The sequence below is a fragment of the Lonchura striata genome, chromosome 4 (assembly GCF_050655825.1).
Source record: "Lonchura striata isolate lonStrDom1 chromosome 4, ASM5065582v1, whole genome shotgun sequence".
Taxonomy (NCBI): domain Eukaryota; kingdom Metazoa; phylum Chordata; class Aves; order Passeriformes; family Estrildidae; genus Lonchura; species Lonchura striata.
The window spans coordinates 69,702,838-69,730,480 of NC_140706.1; the positions used below are offsets into that span (position 1 = coordinate 69,702,838).

Sequence of the window (27,643 nt, forward strand, 5' to 3'; positions counted from 1 at the left end):
GATGTACTTGCTATATTTGGCAGAACTTGAGGGGTTTACTGTCTCAGATAAGCTCATCCTGACTAAGAGACCTTGTTAAGAAGGGAACATTTTGGCAGCTTTCGTACATGGTTTAGAGCTCCTGGTCTCACGTCACTAGACCCTGCAGGAGGAGAGATGCTTCACAAATGAATATTCTGAAAAAATACTTTGGGAAAAAAAAAAAAGAAAAATAAAACCCAAAACCACTCAGCAGAAAATGTATTTTGGTATTTTTTCTGAGAGGACTCAAAGACTAGTATAATGCTTCAAGCTTTCATTATAAGACTCAAAAGATATTCTTCTGTGCTCTGTGTGTTTATTCAGAAGGGTGTCTTTGACCTGAATTTTAATCTTCTATTTAAACTTACTGTCTTACTTTAACAAAACATTATAAATACTTGCTTAAATACCAGATTCACAGTATATTTGTGCCTGCTGTCTGACATATGCACACTTTGCTAATCAAAAAATCCCGAGCCTGACTTGCAGAGAAATGAGTACAGTACCATTGCATTGCTTCTCACTGCCAAGCAGTGGAGATCCCAGTCACATGGAGAAGCACACATTTGGAACAGTTCTATCACTGCTGGAAAACTCTGACCATGTTTCATTGTGGAATAAAGAAAATTTATGCACTGTCTCTGACCAGTTTTCCTTTTTAAATATCATTCCTCCTACAGGTCTACAATGCTATTTGTTCTATCTCAGTTATAATATGGGAAACAATTGTTGCCAAAATTTTGCCGAATTTTCACCTGTTGGGATTCAGTTCTTTGGTTTTCAGCATGTGTTATGTGTTGCTGTTAGCCTGCATGGTCATGTGGAGCAAAGGGAGTAAATGTACATCTGGGGAAGTCTTTTGTCGTTGCTGTTATTGAGATGCTGTTATTGAGATGCTCTGTAGCATTTTTCCACCCCTTCCAACAGCTGTAGCTGTCTTATTTAAAGAAAAAAAAAAGCCAAAAGAGAAATATACTGTACTCCATGCATTGATACTGCAAATCCAACCAGTCACGTTTTCTTCTTTTCCTTTCTCTCTGACTGGTCAATTCAGAAAAGGAAGTCCAGTTCGAGTGTTCAGATGATGGTGAGGATCTTTATCGACAGATTTTTTTTCCTCCTGTGAAACGTTCACACTTAGAAATCAAGCAGTTGCATTTAGCTTTGTTAACTTACTGTGAGAACTGCAAGACTTTAAAGTACAACCTTGTGAATTTTAAGCCTGCAGTTGCTATATACCATCCACAGTGAATCATTCAGCCTTTCTTTCAAGCAAGTCTTTACTTTTTTTTAACCTGGGGACATAAAAAGCAAAAAAAGTAGATGTAACATCAGCCAATGCAGCTGTAAATAAGAATAGTAACAAAACAGTAATCTTGTAACAGCCTTCTTTGTTTTTAAAATCTCCTTATTTTAAAAGCTAATATTATTAATATCATAAAATGTAACAAAATACAAGTTGCAAAGTGATACAGTACTGCATTAATTGAGTCACTGTAGCCCAAGATGCCATGCTAAATGCCCAGGAGTAAAAAAGCCAATTTCCCAGCCTTCCCACACTAGTTTCCCAGCTAGCTTGCTCTGCAGCTGAGGGCTGTGTCCCGAGATGTCCCAGATGACAGTCTTAATAACTTGCCCTCCTCCTCAACCTGCTCTCCAGTCTGGTGTTCATTTGGCCTCCGTGACCCCACACAGTAACTTCCTCTATTGCTGTTCATGGTGGTTTTGAATGTGACCTTTGAGGCGTTTGTGAGGATGGGCTCTGCCTGCTGCTTCTGCCAGCAGAGAGAAGGCAAAGGGCCCTTATGCACACCTTTCACTGGGAAGCCAGCTCTCTTTGGAAAGCAAAAACTGCTGGTCAGGTGCAAACAGCCATGCAGTTATGTAGGTAAATCCTCTGTTCCTTGGGTGAATGCAGAATTCCAGTGACAGGAGCCACGGCATCCAAAGGAGGGGCACTGGGCAGGTGCACTGTAGTTATTGCCAGGATCCCAAACCTGAAGTGTGTGTTAACTTTTTGTTACAGAAGTAACATGTGAAAGGTAAAGCCCCAAGATACGGACTTTATTTGTTAAAATATGTTCATATTCTATGGAAAAAGGGCCAATAATGATGCTAGAGCTGTGCCCAGCTGTTTGGAGTGCTTGTGTGTCTGTCGGCACTACTGTCACACTTCAGAGAGTGACTTTCAGCAAGTGATGCAGCAGTAAAACCTTCTCCTTCACAACAAACAGAAGGTCATTGGTTAATCACAAATCAGCTTTGAAGTAACTGTTTCACATGACAATATTGTAATCCTTTTGGAGTGGTTTCCCTTTGCTGTTAAAAATACATGCAAGATTCACCATGTGTTCCATAGATTAATGGCTCTGTTCTAGGAGAGAAAACATGTACAGCTTATTGCTGTTTTCTCACAAAGTTTCAAAGGGTTTTACCAAGTTCTGTTTACATGGAAGAAATAACATATTTGTTATGAATGTTAGAATGAATCACGTTCTCTCTCTTCCTGGTGTATGCTGGATTCTCAATATGTCACTGAAGAAGTTTTGAATAGATTTCCTGCAGTTTTCAGCAGTAGCTGTAATGAATATTGTTTATTTTCCTAGGGCTTTCATCAAGGGAGTGTAGACCAAAGCCTGCTCTCCTTACTCAGGCAAAATTGGAATTGAGCTTTGAGTAACCTGTTTTCCTTATGTAATCAACCAAGAGCACTCATTTGGGATACCACTTGAGCTGCTACTGAATAGGACTGTATGAAATCTGGTGAAATCTTCATTTCTTTCCTTAGCTAGGGTCTGTTTAATCTAGTCTCTCAATGACTACACTGGCACAAAAGTATGAATCTGTAGTTATGCAACTCGATATACAATTTTTGTCTTGCTTGGAAGGTTTAGTCTGCTTTCAAGCAGCCATGTTTGTGTTCCCACTCTTCTACAGATCTCCAGTAGAACTTTCTTTTACTGAAATGGATGGGATTTTCTTTAAAGTTTTTTCCTGAGTAAGGCGTTCAGGGTTCTGTCCGTCTCAGAATCCCATAAATATTAAAGTAGGTAAAATACTTTCCAATACTTAGATCTCCCCCTGAAAGACTTTACGCACAAAGGTGTTTGTTCTCTCCCTGTCCTGACTTCAGACAATCCTACAGCTTACACCTGTAATTGTGTCTTGAGAAATGAAATTTATTTGACAATAAGTAAGCCTAGTCAGAGTGTAATCACTTGCAACTCAATAATGACTCATATGTTCTCTTAATAATTTCTGTAGAAAGACCATTGTTTAAAAAAATAAATGCTCTTCATCCTTCTGCTGTAGAGCATTGGCAACTTTGCTTTTAAATCAAAGAAAATTATTTTTATTCTAATGGTAAAATTATATCTATCACCAGTATTATTAAATAATATTAAGTGTCGGCATAATGTTCCCTGATTAATTAACAAAACTACTATATTCTTCAAAGCCAGTTAAATGCTGATTAAAAATTATAAAAATTGCAGTCTGTAATTCATTACTGCAAATCCTGTGGATGTTCCCATAATTTAAACGTATCCTAAGTAAGATTCACTTCAGCTGCAGGCTCAGTTCCTGAAATCTACAAGTCAGCTGCCACACCTGGCCCAAAGTAAAATAATCATCATAAAGTGCTGAGGACATGGAGTCTGTGAATTTAATTCTTTCTATTCCATAAAGTTAATTACATTTTTACAAAAATCCATTAACAAAACAATTCCAGGCATTTCTGGTTTTGCTTTGGACAGTTATTACTAAGTGCTATGACTAGAAGGTTCAGTAGAACTTGGTTTTTTGGATCAAAGTCTTTTCAGATTATCTGCATCTATATACCTAAGTCTGCATGATGCTTTGTACCACCCTTACTAAAATTAGACATGACCAAAATGTCCATAATATTTTTTCCTCATAATTGTTAGAGAGGAAAAAATACATCTTTCCAACCAGTTTTACAATATTTGAATCTTGCTTCTTAGTGCATGTAAAAAGGGGCTCGCTACATTATTTTTAGAATTTCTGTTCTTCCCATACCCCATGGTATTAATGAAAGGTAAATCCTAAAAAATTTAAAGGCTCAGATACCTTGAAACTTCTGCTGAGCAGTTTGAATTAATATTTTGTTCAGATAAAAGCCAGGAAGTATAGCACTGTGCTGAGCTTAAGGAGTATCATGAGGACCTATATGTAAAGTTAAACAGAGAGGTGCTGATGTCTGGAGTAAGACTACAGGTACCATAGTGGGAAACCTCGCGCTTCTGAGTCACAATACCAGCACTGAGAAGCTGCCAGTGATTTTCTGCTAAAAATAGCACCAAAACAGCTCAAGGGGCACAAGTCTCTTTCTAGTGACCATCAAAATTATTTTGAAGTGGAATTAGAAGCCAGTAGAACAAATTACAGATTTTTGAAGCACTACAAATACTCAAATGTTATTAATGGTAGGCATAATTCATTAGAAATAAAGAACTGTTGGGTGCAATGACCGAACACCATTGCATGTCACAAAATGGCAGTGGCTATTTAGGACTTTGTTGGAACCCGTATTAATTCTTTATTCTTCTTAGATGTACTTAGCTGCTACTGAAGGTATCTCTATTAAGTGTCTCAATTCATCTGTCCCTTAGCTAGACCATGGTGCAGGGCTCTGGCAGTGCGTGGGGAGGCACTGCCAGCCAGCTCCCAGAGTTAGTGTCAGTGTTTCTGCGCGTTCCTAAGTTCATCTTTCTGTATTCTTTATTTCCATATCTATATCTATCTATAGATACTGATACCTGTCTATAGATGTTGTGTGCAGAGATATAGATACGGTACCTACCACGAGTTCTAAGGCCTGTCTGTTTCTGTTTTCTGCATACCTACAGATAAACAACAAAACCAACGTGGTAACCAGCCCCAAGGAAAATATTCCTACCCCGGCGCTGGTATACCTGGAATTTTCCTTCTCATGCTATCTGGAAGTTTTTGACTGTCTTCTGTTTGTTCTTTTTTTTTTTTTCCCTCTTTTTTGCTTTTTCATGCATTTACTCTGTTTGCTTTCTAAAAACAGGTTTTGGAAAACCTTTTTGTTTGAATTATGCTGAATTTTTTTTGTGAGGAAATCCATTAGAGCGTGTTTATTGACAGAAAATGTTAAATGGAAGCTGGATGCGGTAGAGTCATAGCATTTGTAACCGTAGCTGAATTTTTTGCATGCTGTGCCAGCAAGTGAGTAGAATGCGCTTGGTGTTGCTCTTAGCTCTATGCCTGATGACTGTTTCCACTTTCTAATGCTAACCTTTTGCACCCACAAAATTTTTTAAAACCAGCTCTATTATTTTCTCAGCTTTGTCTTAGTTAAAGTATTGACATCCAGGAGAGCTAACAGGATTATTACTAGGCTGCCATAAAACAGACCTTATTCAGATTTTCATTCCATATTTCCTGAAACTCAGCAGGACTTTGCAAGACTACTCTGGGATCAAGAGGCATCTAGAGCTAAACATTTTGCTTCTTTCTCTTCCATTTAAATCAGCAGGAGACATTATTCATTAAAAAGCTCTGCTAAGGACATATTAAAAATCAAAATTATGTTCCTGGATGTTTACTGCAGTCTCACTTCTATTAAAAGCCCTATTTCTAAGGCACCTGTGTATCACAGGGCTCACCAATATAAATGCCAGTGCCAAAGTACCTCGTGCTGTGACTTGTTGTTTCCCATGCACATATAAAACTTTGAAAATGGGGTTGTTCACACACATTTGGAAGCATTTTTCCTCTGGAATTTTTTTGAGCATCTGGCACTGAGGCACGCAGTAAGTTCTTCCTAAGGCTGAGTCAGCAGGTTTCATACAGGAGTTTCTGGCAGTCTGTTCCTGCATGGAACCATTCCCGATAGCCCATGCTGAAAGCATGCTGGCTAACTGCCATTTCAAAGATTATTGAACCTTTTTTTTTAAGGTTCAAGGATCTTGGGAAATTACACTTTTAAATGATACAAAGATCTCTCTTGCTTGGTTTTACACAGCTCTGCCAAGGCAGGAGTTGAGGGCAATCCATGCATTCCAAACCAAGGTAGTGTCTAGGGGTAGTCATCCTTAATCCTTATCAATTCCTCCGTATTTTGATTTGATCACTTCATGCTAATACGAGTAAACATGATTAAAAAGAACAAGTTATTAAAGCTTAAAGATTTGTGGCCACCCTGCCTGTCCAGGTTCAGACAGGAAAGCCCACGGAGCATTTGGCCTGTCCTCATCCAGAAGAGCCTCTGCAGGTCCCCAGAGCTTCAAAGCCCTGTGCACCCCGCTCCTGAATAAGGTCTCTGCATGCTGCTGCATTAGGTGAGATGGCCTTTTTTGCTGGCTTGCTGATGAGGAAATCTGTGTTAGAGAAATCCAGTTTCACCCCCTGGTGACAGTTAACATTTGTTTTAACTCTTGTCAGTGTTCAGCATTTGTGAGCTGGCTCTTCTTGCACCTCACACCAATGAAAATGTATTTACCAATGGGAACTCTTTCTCTCTTTATTTTGTTCTCGCTCAGGAGCCCCAAACTACAGTAATCCACAACCCTGATGGAAATAAGGTATTCAGAAAGAATCAACTCCATCTTGCTTTTCCACACCACACATTCCATCCACTATTCCACAGCACAATAGGGCCGTTTCAAGAATTTGTGAAGGAAAATCTCATTCCTGCATTTGTTACACCAGGTGTCTCTCGAGCCTGTTTCCATCCATGTCCATCTCCTGCGTGCGTCCTGCTGCTTCTGAGCTCCTGAAGCACTTGGGGGAGTTGGTAGCAGTGGGCAGAGCTCAGTGCCCTGTCCAGCCCAGCTCAGGGAGCAGGGGCTCTCTCTCATTTCAGCCAGAAATGCTGCAGTCTAAGGGAAACCTAACAGTGCTGTTCTCAGATTGTGGTGAGGTGATCCAGCGAGTTTTACATGCAGTCGTCACCTCAAACAAAGATGTCATTTCCGTTTATTCCATCTGCTGTTTCTCAGCATGCTTATACATTGTGTTGTGACGTGTCTTTTGCACAGGACTTTGGTTTTCTTCCATAACATCACTGGGCAGTTTCCAAAAATATGTCACATTTCAAGTGACAAAGAGGTCTTTTGATTTTTACATGTTTTCTTCATGCTCTTTTCTTTTTCTCATGTATTGTAATGTTTGCGTCTGGCAGCTGATTCCTAAAACGTGTTTTGTTTTGTTTTTTTCATGCATGGACTTGAAAAGGGCCAAGAAATACCATCATTTACATTAACACATGTTCCTAGGTTTCCTGAAGAGAACTTATGCTTCAACAAGAATTTCACTGTTTGCAGTGCTGACTTAATTCACATCCCACTTACCTAGTCTTAACTCCCTGTGGTTATTTCATAAGAGAAGGAATGGATCTGAGTGACGAAATAACGCATGCAGACATTCCTCAAGCATGGAAGTACTGGTGGTGTGTGTTGTGCTTTTGTGTCCCAATCCTTTATTGTCCCCTACATCTGTCCAACACAGAACTTGTGTTTTCCTGTTAATACTCTTTCAGCTCCCCAAGTTTAAACCCATAGGCCATGTGCAGCCTGTGTTTGAACAGCAGGCTAATTTTTATCACTGAAGTCCACTAAAACCCAGAAAACCCAGATAAAATATTGGCATGACTACATCTACTTGATTTTATTACATAATCTCAGCAACTAAGATTCTCAATGTCCCAAAAGGTCACAGGAACAAATTAACCCCTTAATGAGGAGAGTTCCTCCTAAATTTATCTGAAAGACTGATCCTTGTAGTATGGCAACTGGAGTGGATGCTTCAGTGTTAGAGGCTACATCTGCCCCGTGAGCTTTGCATGGTGTTTACAACTCATATTTGTGTGAGGTTTTTGTTCACTTGTAAGTACTTTATCTAATATTTGAAGTGCTAGAGCATGATGTGTCCATGTAGAGTGGAATGTCTAACACAGCCAGGGCAGGGACAGCATGGTGGCTCGTTCAGTTTTGTTTGTGTGTGACTTAATTCCTCTAGCGTGACTTGTCAATGCTTATTTGGGTTTTGAAGGTCTGGGTAATGCATAAGCCCTCTTGAACGTTCCTTTGGCTCAGCCTTGTGAGGACACAGTAAATGAAGGGCACTGGCAAATTTACCTTTCATTATGTAATGGTAAAGTCCTTTAAAGAATTAAATACAATACTAGTTCTGTCTTCTCTCTCAGATAAAACAAGATCAGTTAATCTTTCTTCTTATTGAGCTGCAAATAAAAAAAAATAGTTTTACATTTCAAGAAAGTATAGAGGTAAAAAAAACATCTAGCTTAAAACTTTTCAGCTCTCTGCAGCTGTTAGATTTGACAGTGCCCTGTTGCATTTGCCCATTATATTTCATGTTTCTGGTAATTAAGGAAAGACTGAGATGCAATATCCTTGCCTTTTTAAGTGCAATGGCTTAAGAATAAACTGTCTGATCAATGAGTCATTCCTCTGCATGACTGGTTGGTTGAAGAATACTGCTATGAAGATGCCTTAGTTTGTCAAAGTTCTTACCGTACGTTCATCAATTCTCCATCTCCTTAAAAAAATCACAAAAACCAGTATAAAAATGAGGTCATCTGATTCAATATGCTTCAGATCACTGTGAGACTTCATTTGAATATACATTGCTGAAGTCACACGAGCAGGAAATGGGTTGTAAATTGTAGAAGCCTGCATATTTAGAAGGTGGAATTGGAATGGAATGACTTATTTTGCACAGTTGGTTTAATCACTAAGCTTAAAATGGCAAGCACTCCTACTTGGCTGAAGTAATTCATACATTTCAGAATGGACTTTGTAGAGCTGGATGTTAAAGGAAAAAAAGTTCCCTGTACATTCCTGTGAATTAAAAGCATCAGACTGCAGGAATTGTATTTGTGTTCCCTCCTGTGGAGAATGGCAATGTTTGACATCCATTTCAGGTGGAAATGTCGGAATCAGTGTGTGACCATTTGTTTGTGAATGACATCCCACCCTGCTTCAAGGCTTTGCATGATTCCTGTAACTAATCCTGTCATTTTCCTAGGCACGCAAATAAGGCTTGGCTTGTTTTATACATTCAACTCATATTTACTTCTCAACAGGAATCAACAGAAAGTTCCAACACGACTATCGAAGATGAGGATGTGAAAGGTATGATTTTGCACTGGAAATGTTTGGAGCAGCAGTAACATGAGTTTTGTGTTATATTTCAGTAGGCCATTAAACACAGAAACCCCTAATGAATCTTAGGAGAGAATAGTGTTTTTCCTGTTTTAGAAGCAATTACTTTTGATGTATTTCAGACTTAACTGTAACTTTTCCGTTCCCAAGACACCATTTCCCATGGTGCTTTGGGATTAATATAAAGTTACTGGTTTTTGACTAAGATATTAATTCCTGTAATAATAGAAGTAGATTTTAAATGTCTAAGTTAGTGCTTTGTAACTTTTACTTAATTTATGTTTAACATGCATTTGTGCATTTGGTTTGGTTTTGTTTTTTTTTTTCATGTCACCATTTTTATTTTTATTCTGTTCAGATGCCAGTGTATTTTTTTTGTTTCATTTTGTTCTGTCGATACACTTATTTTAATCTTCTTTTATTCTTTAAAAAAGTGACATAAAAACTTTTTTATAAACCTGATTTTGTAGCTTCACAGATAATATTTTTTCCACTTTTTCCCTTCTCTAAACATTATGCTGTGGTGTTACACATACCTATTTTGACAGCATTATGTTTTAAAGTGCAAAGGGTTTGAAAAAGGGATTAGTTGGTTTGTGTGTCTTTGATTCACAAAATAGATTGGCTTTTGGCCTCCAAGAATTATGGTATATGTACAGGTGAAATGTGGGCCAGTGGTGACAGTAAAATAAAACAGGGAGAATGGATGTAACAAAGTGGTGGTGGTTTGAGTTACTGTGAAAGGAAAGAAGAATTAGAGGGATCTGCAGCTGATTAATTGGAAGATAGTTTAATTTACCTTTAATCATAATGCTTTGTATTTATTTTTTCAAACTATTTGATGCAGTTTAACAACTAATCTTATTAAATTAATATTTTAATTATAGGGCCTCTGTGTGATGATGTAATGTGGTGTTATTACAGTAGGGATTTTAGAAAATTCTGTCTGAAGCTTACCACATCTTACCTCAGGGAGACACAATTATATGAAAAAAGAACAATGAAAATAATTTGCCTAATACTTTTATATGGTTCTGCAGTATCATACTTAAGGGCAAGTTGGATGGCCACAATACATGGTATTCCCAAACCAGAAAAGGGGATCTTGCAGTAAGCACAGGTCAGAGGAACAAGATCCTGTTTGTGTCTTTCCCTGCAGTGTACAGGGATTTGATTTTCTGTTTATTTAAAAGACAAATATAATCTCCCGCTTATTAATTGTTCATGAACTTGTTTGTTTTTTACTTTTTAGTATTCCTCTCACACTTCCCATCTTTCCTCTGGAGGCTGTTGTTCATATTGTTTTATTATAAATTAAAGCTAACAGTGTCCCTACGGTCTAATTGGTAGAACGATTTAGGGAATAGGCAGTCCTGCAACCCTGACACCTGCTATAAGCTCAAGCTTCCTGCTCTGGCAAGGCACTTAGGAAAGATTATTTTCCCCACACACCAAGCTTTATTCCTGGATGTATATTTTGTAGAACAGTGAAAAAGCTGTTCTCTTGTCAGCAACAGCACTGCAGATAAAATACTGATAGGAACAAATGGATTTCAGAGGAAAGAGAGAGAATTCTCCAGGTCCTTCTTTAAACGTAGGCTCAAGATGACTCAAGATATTTGTCACCACGTTTGAGACCTAGAAGGAATGTTTTGCACCTTAGATGTTTATGAGCTTTTTGCTTTTCTTTGCAGCCTGGAGTGCAGCATGGGAAGAGGCTCTGTCCTTCCCAGGAAGGAGCAGGGGGCTGTGGCTGTAGCTGAGCAGTAGTATTAGTGGGTGTTTTATGGCATTGCAGTGTGATGCACACCTCCCAGGGAATGGCTCTGCACAGACAGGGCCAGGGCCCCTTCCTTTGTGCAGCCCACAGGGGCTGGGGCTTTGTTCTTTGGTGTTGATTTGCCTCTTTGCAGAGGTGTTGCTCCCACACCTCTGTTGGCCTGTTTTGGGGTACAGCATCCCCAGCACGCTCGTGTCTCTGTGCGCTGTGGGAGCCAGTGCACACACGTGTCTGTGCCAAGTGTTATGAACGTTAGGATTCATTAAGACAGGCAGCAATTAAAAGTGTCTTACATCACCTATCATTAATGTATCCTCAGGATCAAATTCTCCTCCTGTCTGTCAGGGATGAACGGAGCATTCTCCCCTTGTGTCAGGATCTCGCCTTGTTTTCACTTTTGAAGGCAGGTATTTAACTTGAAGACAGTAAATTCAGGCTTGCTTTCATTTTTTATTTACTGGAAATCTTAGTATCTGTAACATTGCCTTATTTATGTATACACTTACCTCTTTCAGGACTGGAACATATTTCTTTTAGTAGAAAAGCTTTAATAACTCAAGCAATAAGCTAATTATTTCATTTGAGTCTGAAATGAGTTGAAACTGTAGTTCAGGTTTGTTGCTAAAATAAATTTCTGACATTAACCATCGATCATGGGCTTATCTACATGACAGTGATCCCTCCTAAATATGATAGGAGCAGACAGGAAGAACATGCTGAGAACTGGACTATAGGCAATGCCTTCTTCTGGAATTGCTTGTAGGATTTCTTCTTCCTGTAGTAATGAGACTGGAACTACTGGGCAGCATCTCTGAGATACGGGTTTGATTTTTCAAGTAATGCTATGCAATAGCACCGTTATTTTTGTCTGCAGATTTTCAGAAAGGTGAGTTGTTAAGTTTCTCATGGTGTCTTTTTGCCCCCAGAGACAAATTAGCAAAAGCATCAGTAAGAATGATGCTTGGCAGTAGGGAATTGCTGAGCTGTAAGGCACTTACAGATTTGACAAATTGTGATTTGCCTGTGCTGCTTAATACATCTGGAAGGTACATTGCTTTGAAATATTTAATGTATTTGTAATTAATTTTCTACCTGTTGGCCTAATTTTATGTAACAGTAGAAGGAAAGCAGTTTAAACTATTTCTTTTGGAGTATACATTCCTCAAAAATCATTTGAATTTCTAAGAGCTTTTGCAAAGCTCTTTCAAAGCCCTTTGTATCTGAGTACTGGATACAGGGGTAAATCTGCGCTGGCATCTGAACAGAGTCACTCACACCCATGACCTTTACAACTGTTCTTTGGCACCCACATTGCCCCTGAAAGTACATCATTAACAATGATTGTGTGCTCAAAGATTTTCTAAGTTCTTGCTGCTTCTAATTAAATTATCATTATTTTTCTTTTGGCCTTCTTTTTTTCTTCCTTCACATGTACTTGACCCTCACACAGCTTTCACAAAGGAGGAGGACATGGAGAGGTTGAGTTCCACCCACCACTCCTCCTCTTCCATTGCTTCTTCATTCCACTGGTCACCACCCTTGCCGTGCCCCAGAGGCCGCTCCTGCTGCCAGTGCCTGCTGAGGAGTCTGATCACACTCTACCTCTTCATCTTTGTTTGTTCATATGTTGTGTTTCTTTCCATCAATTCAGCGGGCAAGTCCATGAGAAATGCAAACTCAGAGAGTCAATCGCTTGAGTCTGAGCTCTCCCACTCCACTCCTTCCTCTGTACTATGTAAGTTGAGAGACTCATCTGTCAGATGATCTCCTTTGTCTCTCCTCTTCCCTCCCCACCATCTGACAGAAGCTCACAAAAGGTCAATTGCTGTGATCTTCCTGATCTAGGAATGACCTGTGCTTAGCCATTACAAAAGTAAAATTTCTTAGGTATTTTTTTCTTGTTATTAATTGTAAAAATATTTTCATCAGCTGTAACAGCCGAATAAATATAAATATGTCTATTTCAGAAAGCTATATCTTGCAGCAGTCATCTTTGCAGTGGTTTTCAACTTAGGGAGAGAAATTTGCTTCACCTCTTGCTTGGATCCTGGATAGGGCCTCAGCATTAATTACCTGTTACGTTTATTATATCAAGTTCCTTTCTTGAGCATCCCTATTGATAAATCAGCCTTGAAGTTGCTGTGACAGATGTTAACTTGCAGTGTTGATAGGACAACTGGGAAATATCCTCCTCTGCTCAGGGGATCTCTGATGATCAGTGACCAGCTGACCATAAAGGAAATCTCCAGTGTTAAAATATGAGAGGGGAAAGGCACTGTGTTGGTAGAATGTAAAATACCTGGGTAGAGCATTTCTTGTTTGTAAATGAACTCGGAAATTCTTCAAAAATTCCTTGGAGGGGGTGAGACCTTGTGAGTTGAAATAGGGAATGACTTCGTGGGAATGAGGGTTCTGCTTCCAGGGAAGGAGGGTCCTGTAGCATGTATTAAATAAGAAATACAAATACTGCCAGCACAAACTGCTCAGAGCCAGGGAAAAGAGAGGCATTAACAGGAGAGATCTGGGCTGTGTAACAGGGAGGGTTGGCACGTTACTGACGTGCCATAAGGCTTTATTCCATCCTTGGTGCATATCCACACAATATCCTTTACATGCCCAGCATTTTCAGATCTGAATGCTGGCTGCCTCACACGTCCTGTTTCTCTGAACTAGTTGAGTGATTAGACAGGAGCACAGTTTAAGTAAAAATATACACAGCAGCAAAGCTTATTAATGTCCCACTCATCAAGACTTCAGACACCATTTCTGGAGACAGCGGCCAGTTCCATACAGTTGTTGGGAAACCATAGTGTAGTGTCTTGTAAGTGCAGTGACCATGATGCAGCTTTGATCTGAGACTGTAGGTGATTTCTCATTAAAAAAATAAACATTTGCTATGCTGTATAAATATTAGTGTAATTTTTTAGTACAATCACATAAAGAGAGAACATCTTTAGACATAATTGATTCTATATACTATATAAATAAAAATATACTATGTATGGCATGTGACAAGTTGCTTAACATTAATTGAAATAGACACATTAGTTTTGTTGGGCCTGTTTTGTCAGTACATGAGTGGAAAAGCTCTGGGATAATTTTTCAGATATTTGCCTACATGGCTGAAGAATTCAAATCTTTTTAAGGCAGTAGCAGGCTTACCAGTTTTCAGATAGGTGAGAGATACCAAATAACGCTGATAAAGTTCTGCAGATCATCCATCCATTTCATAATTGGATGAATCACAGCAAGCCTTTGGAATCAGCAGGCTCTAGGAAAAAGATGTACATGCGAGATGACAACTCAGATGTTTTACTCCCTATCAAAGTTTAAGATTAAGTGTGGGCTAAGAGAGAAGTGCTGCTGTTCTGTACACTCAATCTTCATAAACTTTTTAAATGAGAAGTCCCCTGGAGCATGCCTTGTCATCTGATGGTCTAGGTGGGTTTTATAAAGATCTGAGACCCAGTCAGTCATTTATTCATGCAGCCTTTTCTTTTATTTTGTTTTCAGAAATTATTTAGTTGGAATATCTGTGGCAGAAATTGTAAGAAAAATTATTAGCATAGAATTTTCGAATATTGGTGTCATGAGAATAATTTGTAAGAACATTGTGTAATGTTCAGCAGTCCATGATGTAAAGCTGAATGAAATCTGGTACATCCACACAGACAGAACTTGTTATACAACACAGGCTAAAATTTCTAGTATCTTTCTCTTTCTTTTCAGACTGGTTATTTCCAGAGCATAAAAATAATGACTGGCTGTGTGCTGTGCATCAAACTGGTGTTTGTTGGGACAGTGTTCATATGGGAAGTGAAGCCAGGTTCTCCCTGCTGTGCCATTCCATTTTAGCAGACCGTTGTCACCTCAATACCAACTGTCCAGTTTCAAAACAACAGCACAACGGGGAGGATTTGTCCCCCTGGATTTAACCCTCCTCTACAGTGTAGAGCTGTGTTTGAGCTGGTTGTCTAGACTCTAGCCAATGCAAATAGGTCAGATGAGTCACACTTGTCTTAAAAATCTATTTTAGGATATGATGAATTGTGCCCTGAAAGTGCTGATTTCTCTCCCTTGACTGTAAGGGAGGGGAGTTGAGAGAACAAACTCACTTGTCTGTACTTATATATGCCCAAAATGTTGTGAGATTAATCCAATCTGAGGTGCACAGAGATATGTAGTTAAGAGTACCCAGTTGAAAAGTTTTTTAAGGGTTTTTGCCTTGAGAAACAACATGTGAGCAAGTCAGATGCAAAATCATTTTAATCATCTCAAAGTGCATGTGCAAATCTGGAACAAGGTTACCTTGTTCTTCTGGACAGGTGCTTCTCTGCTTAGGCATTGCTGTAAAGTGGTGACATAGGCATCTGAAGGGTTGATGGCAGGAGAAGGATGTTCCAATATCTGCGTCAAGCATAAAGTTGTTTAAACTACTGTTTTCCCTGGTGTCAGTTTTGAAAAAAAGATGGGTAATATAGTGGTCAGTGAGTTACAAGGGCTCTTTTTTTGTGTGTCAAAAAACATGAAGTTTCAGGTACAGGTATTTCTGAAGGCTTCACTTTCACGTATCTGCAGCACATTTTTATACTACACATTCCCTATGCAATCAAAATACTAAAATATCTGTTGTTTCTGTCTGATTCTTGTAGATTGAGTTTATAAACATTTCTTGGGGCTTCAGGAGGGGAAGAAAAGCCACAGAGTTCCCTGCAGGAAAAACAGTTTTTGCTGCTATTTTGTACTTTTGTTTTCCTGTGATATTTGATTTCACTACCTGGGGAACTGCTCCTTGTAGGTTGAAAGTATTGATAGTGTTAGATGCTTTTTGCTTAAATGGTGTTTCTCCTAATTTTATGTTGTTTAAATCTTAGTGTTAATGGTGGTCTTTAATTTAGAAAGATTATCCCTCAACTTGTAGCTGAGCAAGGAAAAGAGGTAGTGCAATATAGCTAGAGATTAATGACTCATTTAAAGTTAACATATGTACTGCAGCAGTGCTGAAGAAAACATTTTAGCCTGTGATTGGAAATGTTCTTCTTGTTTGTTTTTTTCTTATTATTTGGTCTTTTTATAGCTCTTCTTCATAATATTTTTGTTTCAACTGCCTTTGTCTTAGTCATATACCTACTCACTTGCCAAAGCAGGGGGGTTATATATTTCTAACTGCTGCACCCCTATTAATTACCTTAACTCCTTCACCCTACAGGGGAAAAGGTGTTGTTTAAGGAACAGGTCCATAATCTTTTTTGCAATATATTTACTTCACCCATACTCTGAGCAAAATGTGTCCAAGCCACCATCTTCTCCACACAAACTTGCTATGTCTGCAGTCTGTTTCCTTCTTGGTTTTCAGGAAAATGGCTCAGCACCTTTGATTTGTCAACAATGTTCTTCCCTCACACCTCAGTTGTTTCAAAGACACCAGGTGTATTTTTGTTCAGTTATCCTTTGTGTACAAAGTATGTATGTTATGCTCTGGAAAGCCATTGTAATTTCCAAAAAACTAGATGGGTCAGGCTTTACTTTTTGAACTGACTTTTACCACACTCTGTGGAAAAAGTAGCTGAACCAGTTTTACCAGACTCTTATTACAGTTGTCAGTTTTGTTTAGAAGTTTAGTTTCTGTAGTTTTATTTAGGGAGTCCTGACTGCACATCAAATGAAAAGTATAATAGCATGAAATTGCCACTGTACATCAAACAGCATAATTGTCCTAGAATTCAATACAAGCCAAGTCTACTATTGGATAAAAAAATAAATAATAAAAAAGTCAAATGCAAATGGTGATTGTAAGTGACAGTTGTTTGGCAGATGGGAACTGGGCAGATGCCTCTTCCCTAATGCCTTGTGTTGTCCTTGTATAGTTTGGAGTGTGTATTTAGATGGAAAAAAATTGGAGTGATCGAAGAGCACGTTATGTGGAGTCGATCAAACTCAGAATGAAAATTTGATCATTTTCTTACCACTCTAAGAACTGCCAATTATTTGTGTGACATGCTGTCTACAGTAGCAGGACACTGTTCCTACCAATACCATTTCACCTTAGTTTATGTCCAGTGCCCTCCATATTTCATCCTTTGTCCTAAGGGTAAGTGCAAGGATTTGACTGGATGCACATGGGCCACCAAGGCACAGCTGCATTTTCCTTCTGCTGCTTTCCAGTCGCCTTCCAAGTCTCTACTTCTTTTATTTCAATTTTCCCATCATTTTTCTCTTCCTTACTTCCTTTCAGGTTAAACCTCTGCTTCAATGACAATGAAACAGTAACACTTTTGGTCTCTGTTTGTAGTCTGGCTTCCTGCACCCCCACAAATACCCACACAAGAAGGTGTAAAAGCTAAAAACAATGAGGAGGAGGTTTGTGTAAAATCACAGTGGCTCCTGAGTACTTGAATTAGTCTTTGATGTCTGCTGTTACTTCACACTGCCTTGTTCTTGTTTTGAGGAAGGGCTTGGAACAAGGCAGAGGATTTTACATGATAGGATAAGTCAGTTCTGGAGCTCCACTCTCTGAATTGCATTCCACCTCTCCCTTTGGCTCATGGCCAGAGAAACTGCATGTCAGATCACTAAATAGGAAAAAGTGTCGTTTTCTAATATGTGTGTAATTGTGTTGTTGAAAGGTAAGAATAGCCACAGTGGCTTTCACAGTTTCATGTAGTGCTTGTAATTTTGTAGAAAAATCTCAATTTTTCAAAATTTTTCTCAAATCTCAAGCACTACATTTACACTACTGAGTTGAAAGGCAGATGAATTGGCAACATCTTCCTGTTCCTGACAGTCTGCATTGGGAACTGTGAAGTCTTTGCACAAGTGCTGACACCAGTGCTGGAGTTGGATGGTGATAGTTTGGAGCCAGTGATAGATGCTGTAATATCCTTTGCTGGCTGGCTCTGCTGGCTTCTGGAGCTTCCTGATGGATGCATCTGCAGACACAGCTCTCCTGAATGTTAGTACAGCCCAGACAAACTTTGCTGGAACCCCATTATGTAATTTAAGGTGGCTTCTCTCAGAAAGCTTCATGAAAACATACATTCCACTGCAATTTCATTTTGGAGCTAAACCAGGAAACCCAGCAATTTGGCAACACAGTTCAATTTCTTCCTTCTGGGGTTGATGTGGAATTATATCTTGTGTATCTCAACATCAAAGGTACTGTGGTAAAACTCGACAAAGGCGTAACTGATGTTAGTGAGAAAGGGAATATCCCCAGTTGTCTTGAGCCAAGTGATGATAAATTATGTCCATGTGGTTTTGTGCCTCTCATGTGTGGAGACTACAGTACCATTGTAGATATATTAATTGCTTATATCATTATCCACTAACATGAGCTCATGATTATGTAGCAACTGATCAGAGATTTTTACCTCATTTCCCACTGTCTGATTTAATGGTCTGTAATTTCCTCATCTCTGATTGAGATGTGTTACTGTGTTATTTAATCCAATCCTTTAGCTCAGCTATATGTATATGAGATGTTGCGTGCAGAACTGGTGATTTCCTCACTGCATGAGGTCTGCTTGTTCTGGATCTCTTTTTGCCAGCCTTCTGTAAGACTTGCACCATTTCTGACTCAGGCATCCCACCACTTGGCTGGTGCTGGCAATGCCACACAGTGTCCACACAGTCTGGCCCATGTTATTTAAACCGATGATAATGGAGGCATTGCTTCATTTAAGAGTCTTTTTTATTTCTACAATCCTTGTGAAAAATAAGGCAATTCATACTCGAAATGCTCTTAGCCACAGTGCTAACAATCAAGAGCTGTTCATAAAAAGCCTTGGTAGACTTTTATATCCTTTTTTTTCACCATCACATTTTTTCTTGCTCATTTATTTTTGGTCCTTTTCATCTGAATGCTTAGGTGTGCTACTAAGGAGAAGGCTACCACAGTGTCAGTTTTGAGCAGAGCATTGGAAAGTTAGTTTGTCTGTGTGCTCCCCCAGCATTTTCTTTTAAAGAAGAATGTGATCTCTCTCTGCACTTTGTTTTAACATTCCAGGCATGTTTTTGTTAATGGTCAAATCCATGTGTGGGAGTGTGCTATACAACTGTTGCTTGCACAACAGAGCTAATACAGCCAGACTGGCTGTAAAACAGTAATCAGCTTCCTTGAGTTTAAAGTCTAGAGTTGGGGCTTGGTTTGTTTTGCTTTTTAAACAGCAGATCCTCCAGTGAAGGAAAGATAATTAGAAGTCTGATAGGGAAGTGGATTGATCTTGACGTGCATTTAATTTCCGTGTGGATACAGGAGTGCACTGAAGGCAAATCGGTGTAAAGCTGCAATGTAACATCATTTCCTTTGGTCGTAGAAAGGAAGATAGATGACTGTTGTGCCAGCTGGGGAGTGACAGAATACCTGTCAGCTGTCACATTCCACTTTGCCTTCCTCTATAAGATTGGGTTTGTGTCTCTCCCCAGCTCGTAAGCAGGAGATTATCAAGGTGACCGAGCAGTTGATTGAAGCCATCAACAACGGGGACTTCGAAGCTTACACGTAAGCTCCTCCTTTGGAGGGAGTGAGGACAGCTGGGGTGTTTGACACTGTCTGTGTAAATATGCATGTTTATATGTGAGTGCCTGTGCTTGGAGTTACATACGGTTGAAATGCCTTCCCAGATGCCCCCAGAAAACACAAGATATGTGCATGGCTGCTTTGCCCTGGCTTCACACATCACCAGTTTCAGAAGAGCTGCTAGTATAACTCCAGTGTAGCTAGAAGAAAATAATTAAATCTTGCCTTATATAATGATGTGAGGCCTAAAAAATATCCCTTGCATTGCACAGTCACGGTTTTCATCATCACAAGTAAAAATTCTTACTTGTAATAACACTGACTTGTGGGTCTTTTTTTGGTCAAAACACTATTTATATGAAATTATGTGGTCTGCCTAAAGTAAGCTGCCAAATTTACTAATTCAGCTGAAACCAGAACTCCGTGCCTGCTCCTCATGTTAAGTTCTGTTCTTTTCCAGTGTGATGGCATGAGTAGGTGAAATGTTTAGTAAGAATAAAAGAAACAATTAAAACTAATCTCTCCAAAGCGGTCATCCCTAATCACATGTGCTCATTGCAGCATTTCCTCTATTCCATAGAAAAATCTGTGATCCAGGCCTTACGTCTTTTGAACCTGAAGCTTTGGGTAATCTGGTAGAAGGGATGGACTTCCACCGGTTTTACTTCGAAAATGGTAAATATTCCATTTTCATCTCCAGGTCTTCATCTGTTCCTTGTGACTGTGTGTCTCTGATCTAATGAGCTTTTTGGTTTAAGAATTAGTTAATTACTTGTGCAGGGGAAGGGAGTATTATTTTTTTTCAGAGTTCTGCTATAGGTGTGTTTCCATCTGCTTCTGCTCTGCTCATTCACACATCACAGAGCACCTCAGAGGGCAGAGGAGAGTTTCAGGTATTTGGAACTAAAACATCAAATAAAGAATGAGTTCAGAGCAGAATTATTTTAACTGAAAATACTGGGTACAAATGTCATTAGATATAACAGCGAAACTGAAATGTTGGGAAACTCAAGGTGGTGCCATCCACTTTATTTAATCCATACATGTACATGGATTAAACATATTTACTTATTAAGTAGTCTGTAATAAGTGACTGTGCTCATTCTACAAAGTATTTTAGTTGTAGGTGTGATTATCATAAAACTCTGCTTATGAATTTGTATCTGCTAAGCCTGAGATTTTTATGTGTAAAACCAGTTGGCATGAGTTCTTTTGGTTTATCCAGAGCAAATGTGATTTCTCCTGTGTGTACCCCTGTGTGTGTGTGTCTCGTAGCTCTGTCCAAAAGCAACAAGCCGATCCACACGATCATCCTGAACCCGCACGTGCACCTGGTGGGCGAGGACGCGGCGTGCATCGCGTACATCCGCCTGACGCAGTACATGGACGGCAGCGGCATGCCAAAGACTATGCAGTCCGAGGAGACGCGCGTGTGGCACCGGCGCGACGGCAAGTGGCAGAACGTGCACTTCCACCGCTCGGGCTCGCCCACCGTACCCATCAAGTAAGGAGCAGCCCCTCCACCAGCTCACACCTCCTAGGCACACCACATAGTCCAATAGCTGCTTTGGGCCTTAAAAACTGCGAGCCGTCCTCTGGTAGTGTCATTTTTTGTGGTTGTTCACTATGTGTTATACCCACTGCTGCGCGTAGTGTCGGTGCGAAGATTTCTAAAATAATGAGCTTTTTTGGTTGCTGTTTTCTACTGTGATGCCCACCGGTCCAACTTGGTCCCTGAACTGACAGCTTGAAGAACAGGAAAGTATTTTAATGTAGAGAAAGCTTGCTAAAAGTCACACAAAACAGGATTAGAAAACCTGGACTACAGTTGCTGGAAAACCTGGGAAAATAAAAAGCAGTAGGATACATGGAGCTGTGACAGCTAACCAGAAAGTTTCAAGTAAAATGTGTCACTATTTGGAAAAACTGACGTTTGACAAATACTTAGTGTGATTTCCAGCCACCTCTACTTTCCCAGGCCTAGGTATGTTCACTGCAAGTTGGCTTTGAGCCAGTTTACACATTTACCTTGTAAATGGAGCCATCCCAGTCCATCTCATGTTCTTATCTCCTTCCCCACACTCTCTGTGCATAACTGCTGAGTATTCCTTGTTGGGCAGTTCCAGCATCCCCATGGAACAGCCTCGCATCTCTCCCATCAGCATTTTTCTCTGCTGTTCATCCAGGCCCTGCCACGCCCTCAGAGTCAGGCAGTGACTGCGTTGCTTGAGCCACATTGTCACCAGGGTTAATGACAGCACACTCAGGATTGCAGTAACAAAATAAAATGTCACTGCTTGCTCAGGAGGTTCTGCTCAGGCCATTGGCTTCTCTTCTTCTTCATCAGCCTCTGCGAATGAGCCCAAACATCAGCGACTTGCGGTTCCCCAAATAGGCAGCACTGGTCCAGGCCTGGCTTTGCTCAGTTGTGAGCTCTCTGTATAGGATACAATTCCATTTGTGTCAGGTGTCTTAATGTGGAGAGTGGCTGAATTTCCTGGCATGGATGGTAAGGGCTAAGATTTCATCTTTTGAACTGTCGTGTCTCATATTTTACTCCTTGCAACACTGTTCTATATGAAATAATATTTGATGAAGTAAGAAATACGGTAGAATGAAGTGTTAATCTTCCATGGTGATGATTTTTTATTATTTTCTTATTTAGGATTAAATAAATTTATTATTTAGTGATAACCGTTTTATTTCAAAATGTGAAACCAATGGGAAAAGGAGCCACATGTCCTTTGTTTCTCACATTCCAGCTGCACTGCCAGTGTTTCAACAGATAGTATTCAAAGAGCAGTTACTCTTCCTTGAAATGCAGTGTTAGGTAAATCTTTGAGGTTCTCATAAAGGAGTTTTTGTCAAGGGATCTGAGCTGGGTTTGTGTAGAGCCAGAAAGCCCAAGTGAAGCAGGTTCACCTGACCCACTGCACCCTGAATAGTCAGTGTTTACAGCACTAATGCCATGAAATGGACTAAGGGAATCATTTAACCTTTTCCTCTGATTTTTTTTTCCTATCTTTGTCTTTTTGGGAAGGTACTGCAGGAGGTTCTTTGCAGCTGCTTTTGCTCTCTAATAAAGATAAGGATTTCTGGGACTGTCAAGGGTGGAAAGAGAAGAAAAATCACCATGGAGTAATTTTTTTGAGGTTGCCGGGTAGTTTTTGAGGTTGCAGGGCACTATTGGTGAATCTTTTGAGCCAATGGGGTCAGACAGAGGAGATTCCAGGATTGCGAGGGGTCTCCTAGCTTAAGGGGTCACCGAGGAGCCTTAGAGCCAGACTGATGCTTAAAGAGAGATTCCCTGAGTTAGCAACATAGGCCTACATTTGTGGCATTGGCAGCACTATCACATGAATCCCATACTCTCATCTCGAATTCAGGGGAGGGCTTTGGACTTCCTCCTAGCACTGTTCCAAAATACCATCTGTCTGGTGGTTAGGAGCCTTACTTTCTCGTGTAAAATTTGGTCATCTTCAGTGTATCCTTGATTCTCTACATCTTCATTGTTCTGCACTAGTTAGGTGTGCAGACATACACTGGTTTGTAGGCAGGCTGAGCAGATCATTCCCACCTTCTACTTCCGTAGGGTAAACAGCCAGCGCTACCTCAGGTGGCTTTGTTTGATAGGATCTCCATTTTCCTATTACCTTATCTCCTTACTGTGTTTTTTTTTTTTTTTGAGGTTTGCCTTTCCATTAGCTTGGCTGCTTTTGAAATGCTCTGTCCAATTGTGGTCAGGTCTTTATTTCATTCCCCAATGTCTTTCTTCTCCCTTCTCTGTTCTTGCACAATTTTTGCACTTTTGTCATCTGCAGTGCATCTGAGATGTCCACCTATTTATCCTCAACTCTCATTTCCAGCCAGTGAGTACATAAACTTTTACAGAGCTTTGCACATTCTGTTATTCCATGTAATATTTTTTTGATTACCCAGCCCTCAGTGTTACTTGGTTCTCCTTGCACAATGCTCCTGTTTCGTTTTCTTTTTATAGTGCCTTCCACCTAAGTGTCAGTATGCTACATGAGATCAGTCCTACTGCTTTTGCTCAGCACTAGTGAGTCTCCTCTAGGTTGATAACTCCCCTTTGAGCACAAACACTGTCATTCTTTCTTTATTCCCCGTCTTCTGAAAACTGACTGGGAGATTCCCATGTAGCACCAAGCTAGACCCATCTTCTATAACCGATCCTGAACATTTTTATACTGTCTCAAATTTCACCTTTGCTTTTCCTAGTGAGAGCAGCAATAACTCCATTTTGGAGTTCCTTTATCTGAAATGTGTACAGACTACAGCTACTTATTTAATGATTACCAATGCACAGTAGTTAATAATGGCATTTCCATAATAAAAAAGTATTTTACACATCATGTCTGAAGATGAATTTCAAATGTAATAAAGTTGCAAAAATTATTATAGCTGTGATCTGCTAGACACAGTATCCTAGATATATTAAACCAGTTGTTGCAAGCACAGTAGCTTCCTTGTTTTCAGGAAGGAGACTGCATAAATCTAAGGATAGATCTGAGCTCTTTGGTAGGTGTAGGGAAATGTTTCCTTGTGGCAGAGAACTTATTTGAAAAAGGATGTGAGCACAAATATGTATTTAGTTTATAAATAAATTTTATTCATGGTTCTGCTGTGAGTGGGATGAGGCAAACTTGGGTTTCTGTCTCGTCCATGGTTTCTCTCTGAGTGACAGGAGTTATGGTAGGAAGTTGTTCTCTCTATCCATGTTTTTAGGGACCTGTGCTAATGTGTTTCTGCAGAGCTGTCTGCTTTATCCTCGAAGACTGCACCTGCCCAATATAGGCAGTCAAAGGGCTGCTGGGCCTGAAAGTGACTCCCTAACCTAACTCCAGCCTCAGTGAGGCTTATGTTCCCTCCCTGCTCACTGCTCACACCTTCTTATACTTCAGTAAGCGCAGCGCCAGAGAGCAGGAATGCAGAGTAAAGAGTTTGTTCTGTGTTTGTGCAGTGCCTAGCGCAGAGGGATCCCACCACGGCTCCAGCCCCTAGATGCTACGGTAATACAAATGATGCTACAACCTCAGATAGCTACATACTTGCTTCCAGCTCCTTTCCCTTCCTTCTCTCTCTGCATTTAGCTCTGGCATGTCCTGCATGTGAATGACACCTGATTCTTCCTTGTCACTTGGTCTAGTCTTTGTACAAGAACCTCAGTCCATGGCAGTGCCTGTGATGTCCATGCTGAGGAAGTTAAGTTACACCCAGAGATTCATGGCTGAATTCTACCCTCCCTCCCTTAAGGCATCCCTTAAGACACTTTGGCTTCCTGCCTGAGGTTTCTTTTTTATTTTCACAGCCTCTCTGGCATCTTGTAAAGATGGAAAATGTCTGTAAAGTGGTTTGAAAAATAAAAGAATGCTTTGCCTGAGTGGAGGTTTTTTCCCTTGTTTTTTCCCCAGTATCATGTTTAGTGATCTCGACAAGATGGGTTTTTTTTCAATAGCATTGGCTAACACTTGAGCATGTGTTGTTATCTGGTGGTGATGTTACCTCAGTAATGGAAATCTGTTTGTTTTTTTTCTCCTTCCTCCTAGCTAAAAATATCAGCGGTGCCGCTCTTGCATTTTCTGTACCCAACGCACCTGGTTGATTACCATCTTGGCCATCCTGTTCTCTTCATGCATGTTTCTGAGTGCATGAAGTTGTGAAGGTTCTTCATGTAACACATTTGTGATGCACCACATTGCTGTATATTCCATCTGTACACTGTTAACATTTCAATGAAGGTGATGTTCCATGCAATTAGAGAATAACAAGGTGTAAAAGACAAAAAAGAGATATTGGATGGACAGCAGTAGACACATAATACATTTGTCACTTGCTCCATTTATGACAAGTTTTGACAGACAACTTTAAAATCTAACGCGTTTATTAAAAAAAAGGAAAAAAAAGAAAAAGTATATTTTACCTTCTTTTTTTAAGAACTGTTTTTTGACTCCTCCTTTTCTCCCAAGTCCCAGGATTTTGCTTTGGTTCTGGTAGGAATGGTTAGGATTTCCGCTGGCAGCTCCTTTACTGTAAAACAGATTTTTATCCTAGATGGACAAAATCACTGATAAATGCAGAAGGGTTAATATCTTGGCTTTGGACCAGCTACAGCCTTCTTAGTTAAATAGTCTATGTAAACTGGAAAAATCTTGTTTGTTGGCCTGGCCACTCCAGAATTAACTGTCAGTGTTCTGGGGAGTCAGCAGCTTCCATTTTCCTTTTGAGTCCTTTTCTTATTTTGCTTAACTGAACGGTTCTGTTGGATGATTAAGCAAAATTAAAAATTGTAAGGAACTAAGTGATAATTGAGAGACAGTTTTTGAGGATTAAAATGGAAGGAAAGAGAAAGATTTTTATCACTTTTAGGATGTACTGTAAATTTTTAAGGAGGCTTTAAAAATACAATATGTGGGTTAATGTATAGACCAGTTGTGTGGATAATATACTCAAGAAATATTAGGCCTTAAAGCTAAGTATGAAGAGTTTACTTACATTACACTGCTGCTTTTGCTTCTCTGGAAATGAATTACGGAGACACCGGTTTTCCGTGGGACCCTAGCACTTTACCACAGTCTCCCCCTCTTGCCCTCAATCCACTCATGGTTTCTCAAGCTCCCCTGGCAGTGTTCGGTGTTGAGGCCGACGATCCCAACGGGTTTGTCCCAGCTCTGGGCCGAGGGTGGAACGCTGTGCTGGCAGTGCGGAACGCCAACTTTGCAACAGGGACTAGCTCTCCTTCCCTCACGTTGCTGTAAGAATACACCCTCGCAAGAATTTCACCTTCTTCCCTTCCACTGTTGCAGGGAAGCCCAGGCTGGGCTGCTCGTGTTCTCCCTGTGGTTCTGCTCCCCGCAGCGCTGTACAGTGCATGGTATCTCAGTCAGTGTCCTTTTTAGCCGTCCAAAATTTACAACTCGGCAGCCGGGACTTTTTAAAATGGGAAAGCTTCCTAATTTGTATCATTTCACCTTTCTGTGTTGATTACTAATCAGAAGCAGTTCTTAAACATGTTGATGTTGTTACTAGTGGATGTATGGTAGATGGACTTAAGCTTCTCTGATAATTACTACATGATTTTAAACAATATATATTTAAAGTAAGCATCTACAATAAATGTGTTGAGCCATATTAACCTGCCAATGGGATCTGTGAAAAAAGTAATGGCCTCATTTTTTTTTCTCATTAATTTCTTTTTCCTTTTTTCTTTTTTTTTTCCTTTTTTTTTCTTTTTTTTTTTTTTTTTTTTTTTTGTGAAGCGGCTATAAGTGGCATAACTATATTTAAAATTAACAAATTAGGTGTAGGGTGGTTTTTTTATACTTATAACATAGCATGTGGTGTTGATGTATTACTGTAGACCAAGTTTGTCTTCCACACCAAGACATAAGGAAATTGTGATTTGTTCTCTCCACCACAACTGAATTACATACTTCTGTCATTTTGGAACACTGCAGTTTACCATGGGACACAGTGTACATATTTCTTGCCATAATGGTAAATGATTGATATATTTAAGGATTAATAAATTTGTGATTTCTGCTGACATTGCGCTTGTGTTTTAATTTCCCAATTACTTGTGATCTTTGCAGTGGAAAATATGTAGTGTCTGTTTGAATTAAGATGCCAGAGGTACTTTCTTAGGAGCTGAATTTTCAGTTTGAAAACGCAAGTGTTTGCTGTTGTGGTTGTTCCTTTGCTTGGTTCCTAAGTGCCTTTCCTGGGGCTGATTGCACACTGCTCGTGCTCTGCTTTTTGGTGGACTGTGCACATATCTTGTGCTTGTAAGGCCATATTTAGAAATGTTTTAGGTAGTTTCAACATTTCTCTTGCTGCCTTGCTGTATTTCATATATATGCTCACACATTGCTCTGTAAGAGCAGTTATTGTATGATATGCCATAAAATATCTGTAGGCATATAGAAACATACATATAGAAATATAAAATTCATTTACATCTATAAATAATAAGGATTTAAAATAACATACCAGTTTAAAAGCTTACATATATATCTGTAGTGAATTCAGGCTGTCTTAAACCATGCTGAGCCACAACTGAGGACAGTCTTTTATACCAGCAGAAAAGAAGGACGAAGGAGAGGAAACAACTTGCAGCTTTCCTGGGTCAGGGAATGC

General features: G+C 39.7%; 1 protein-coding gene across 21 annotated transcripts in view; it reads left to right on the forward strand.

The window, feature by feature from the left end:
* Nucleotides 1-27,643, forward strand: part of CAMK2D (calcium/calmodulin dependent protein kinase II delta) — a 172,507-nt gene that overhangs the window by 91,903 nt on the left and 52,961 nt on the right. For 4 of the 21 annotated variants that reach the window (XM_085579399.1, XM_085579401.1, XM_085579400.1 and 1 more), the window contains 8 exons: nt 1,076-1,108; nt 4,890-4,949; nt 6,549-6,590; nt 9,113-9,161; nt 12,623-12,706; nt 19,396-19,471; nt 20,070-20,164; nt 20,765-20,993. In XM_085579399.1, coding sequence (XP_085435525.1) covers nt 1,076-1,108; nt 4,890-4,949; nt 6,549-6,590; nt 9,113-9,161; nt 12,623-12,706; nt 19,396-19,471; nt 20,070-20,164; nt 20,765-20,993 — 668 coding nt within the window. Of the gene's footprint in view, nt 1-1,075; nt 1,109-4,889; nt 4,950-6,548; nt 6,591-9,112; nt 9,162-12,622; nt 12,707-19,395; nt 19,472-20,069; nt 20,165-20,764; nt 27,054-27,643 lie in introns of those variants that run through there. The other 17 variants (XM_085579413.1, XM_085579416.1, XM_085579414.1 and 14 more) reach the window with 12 other exon arrangements.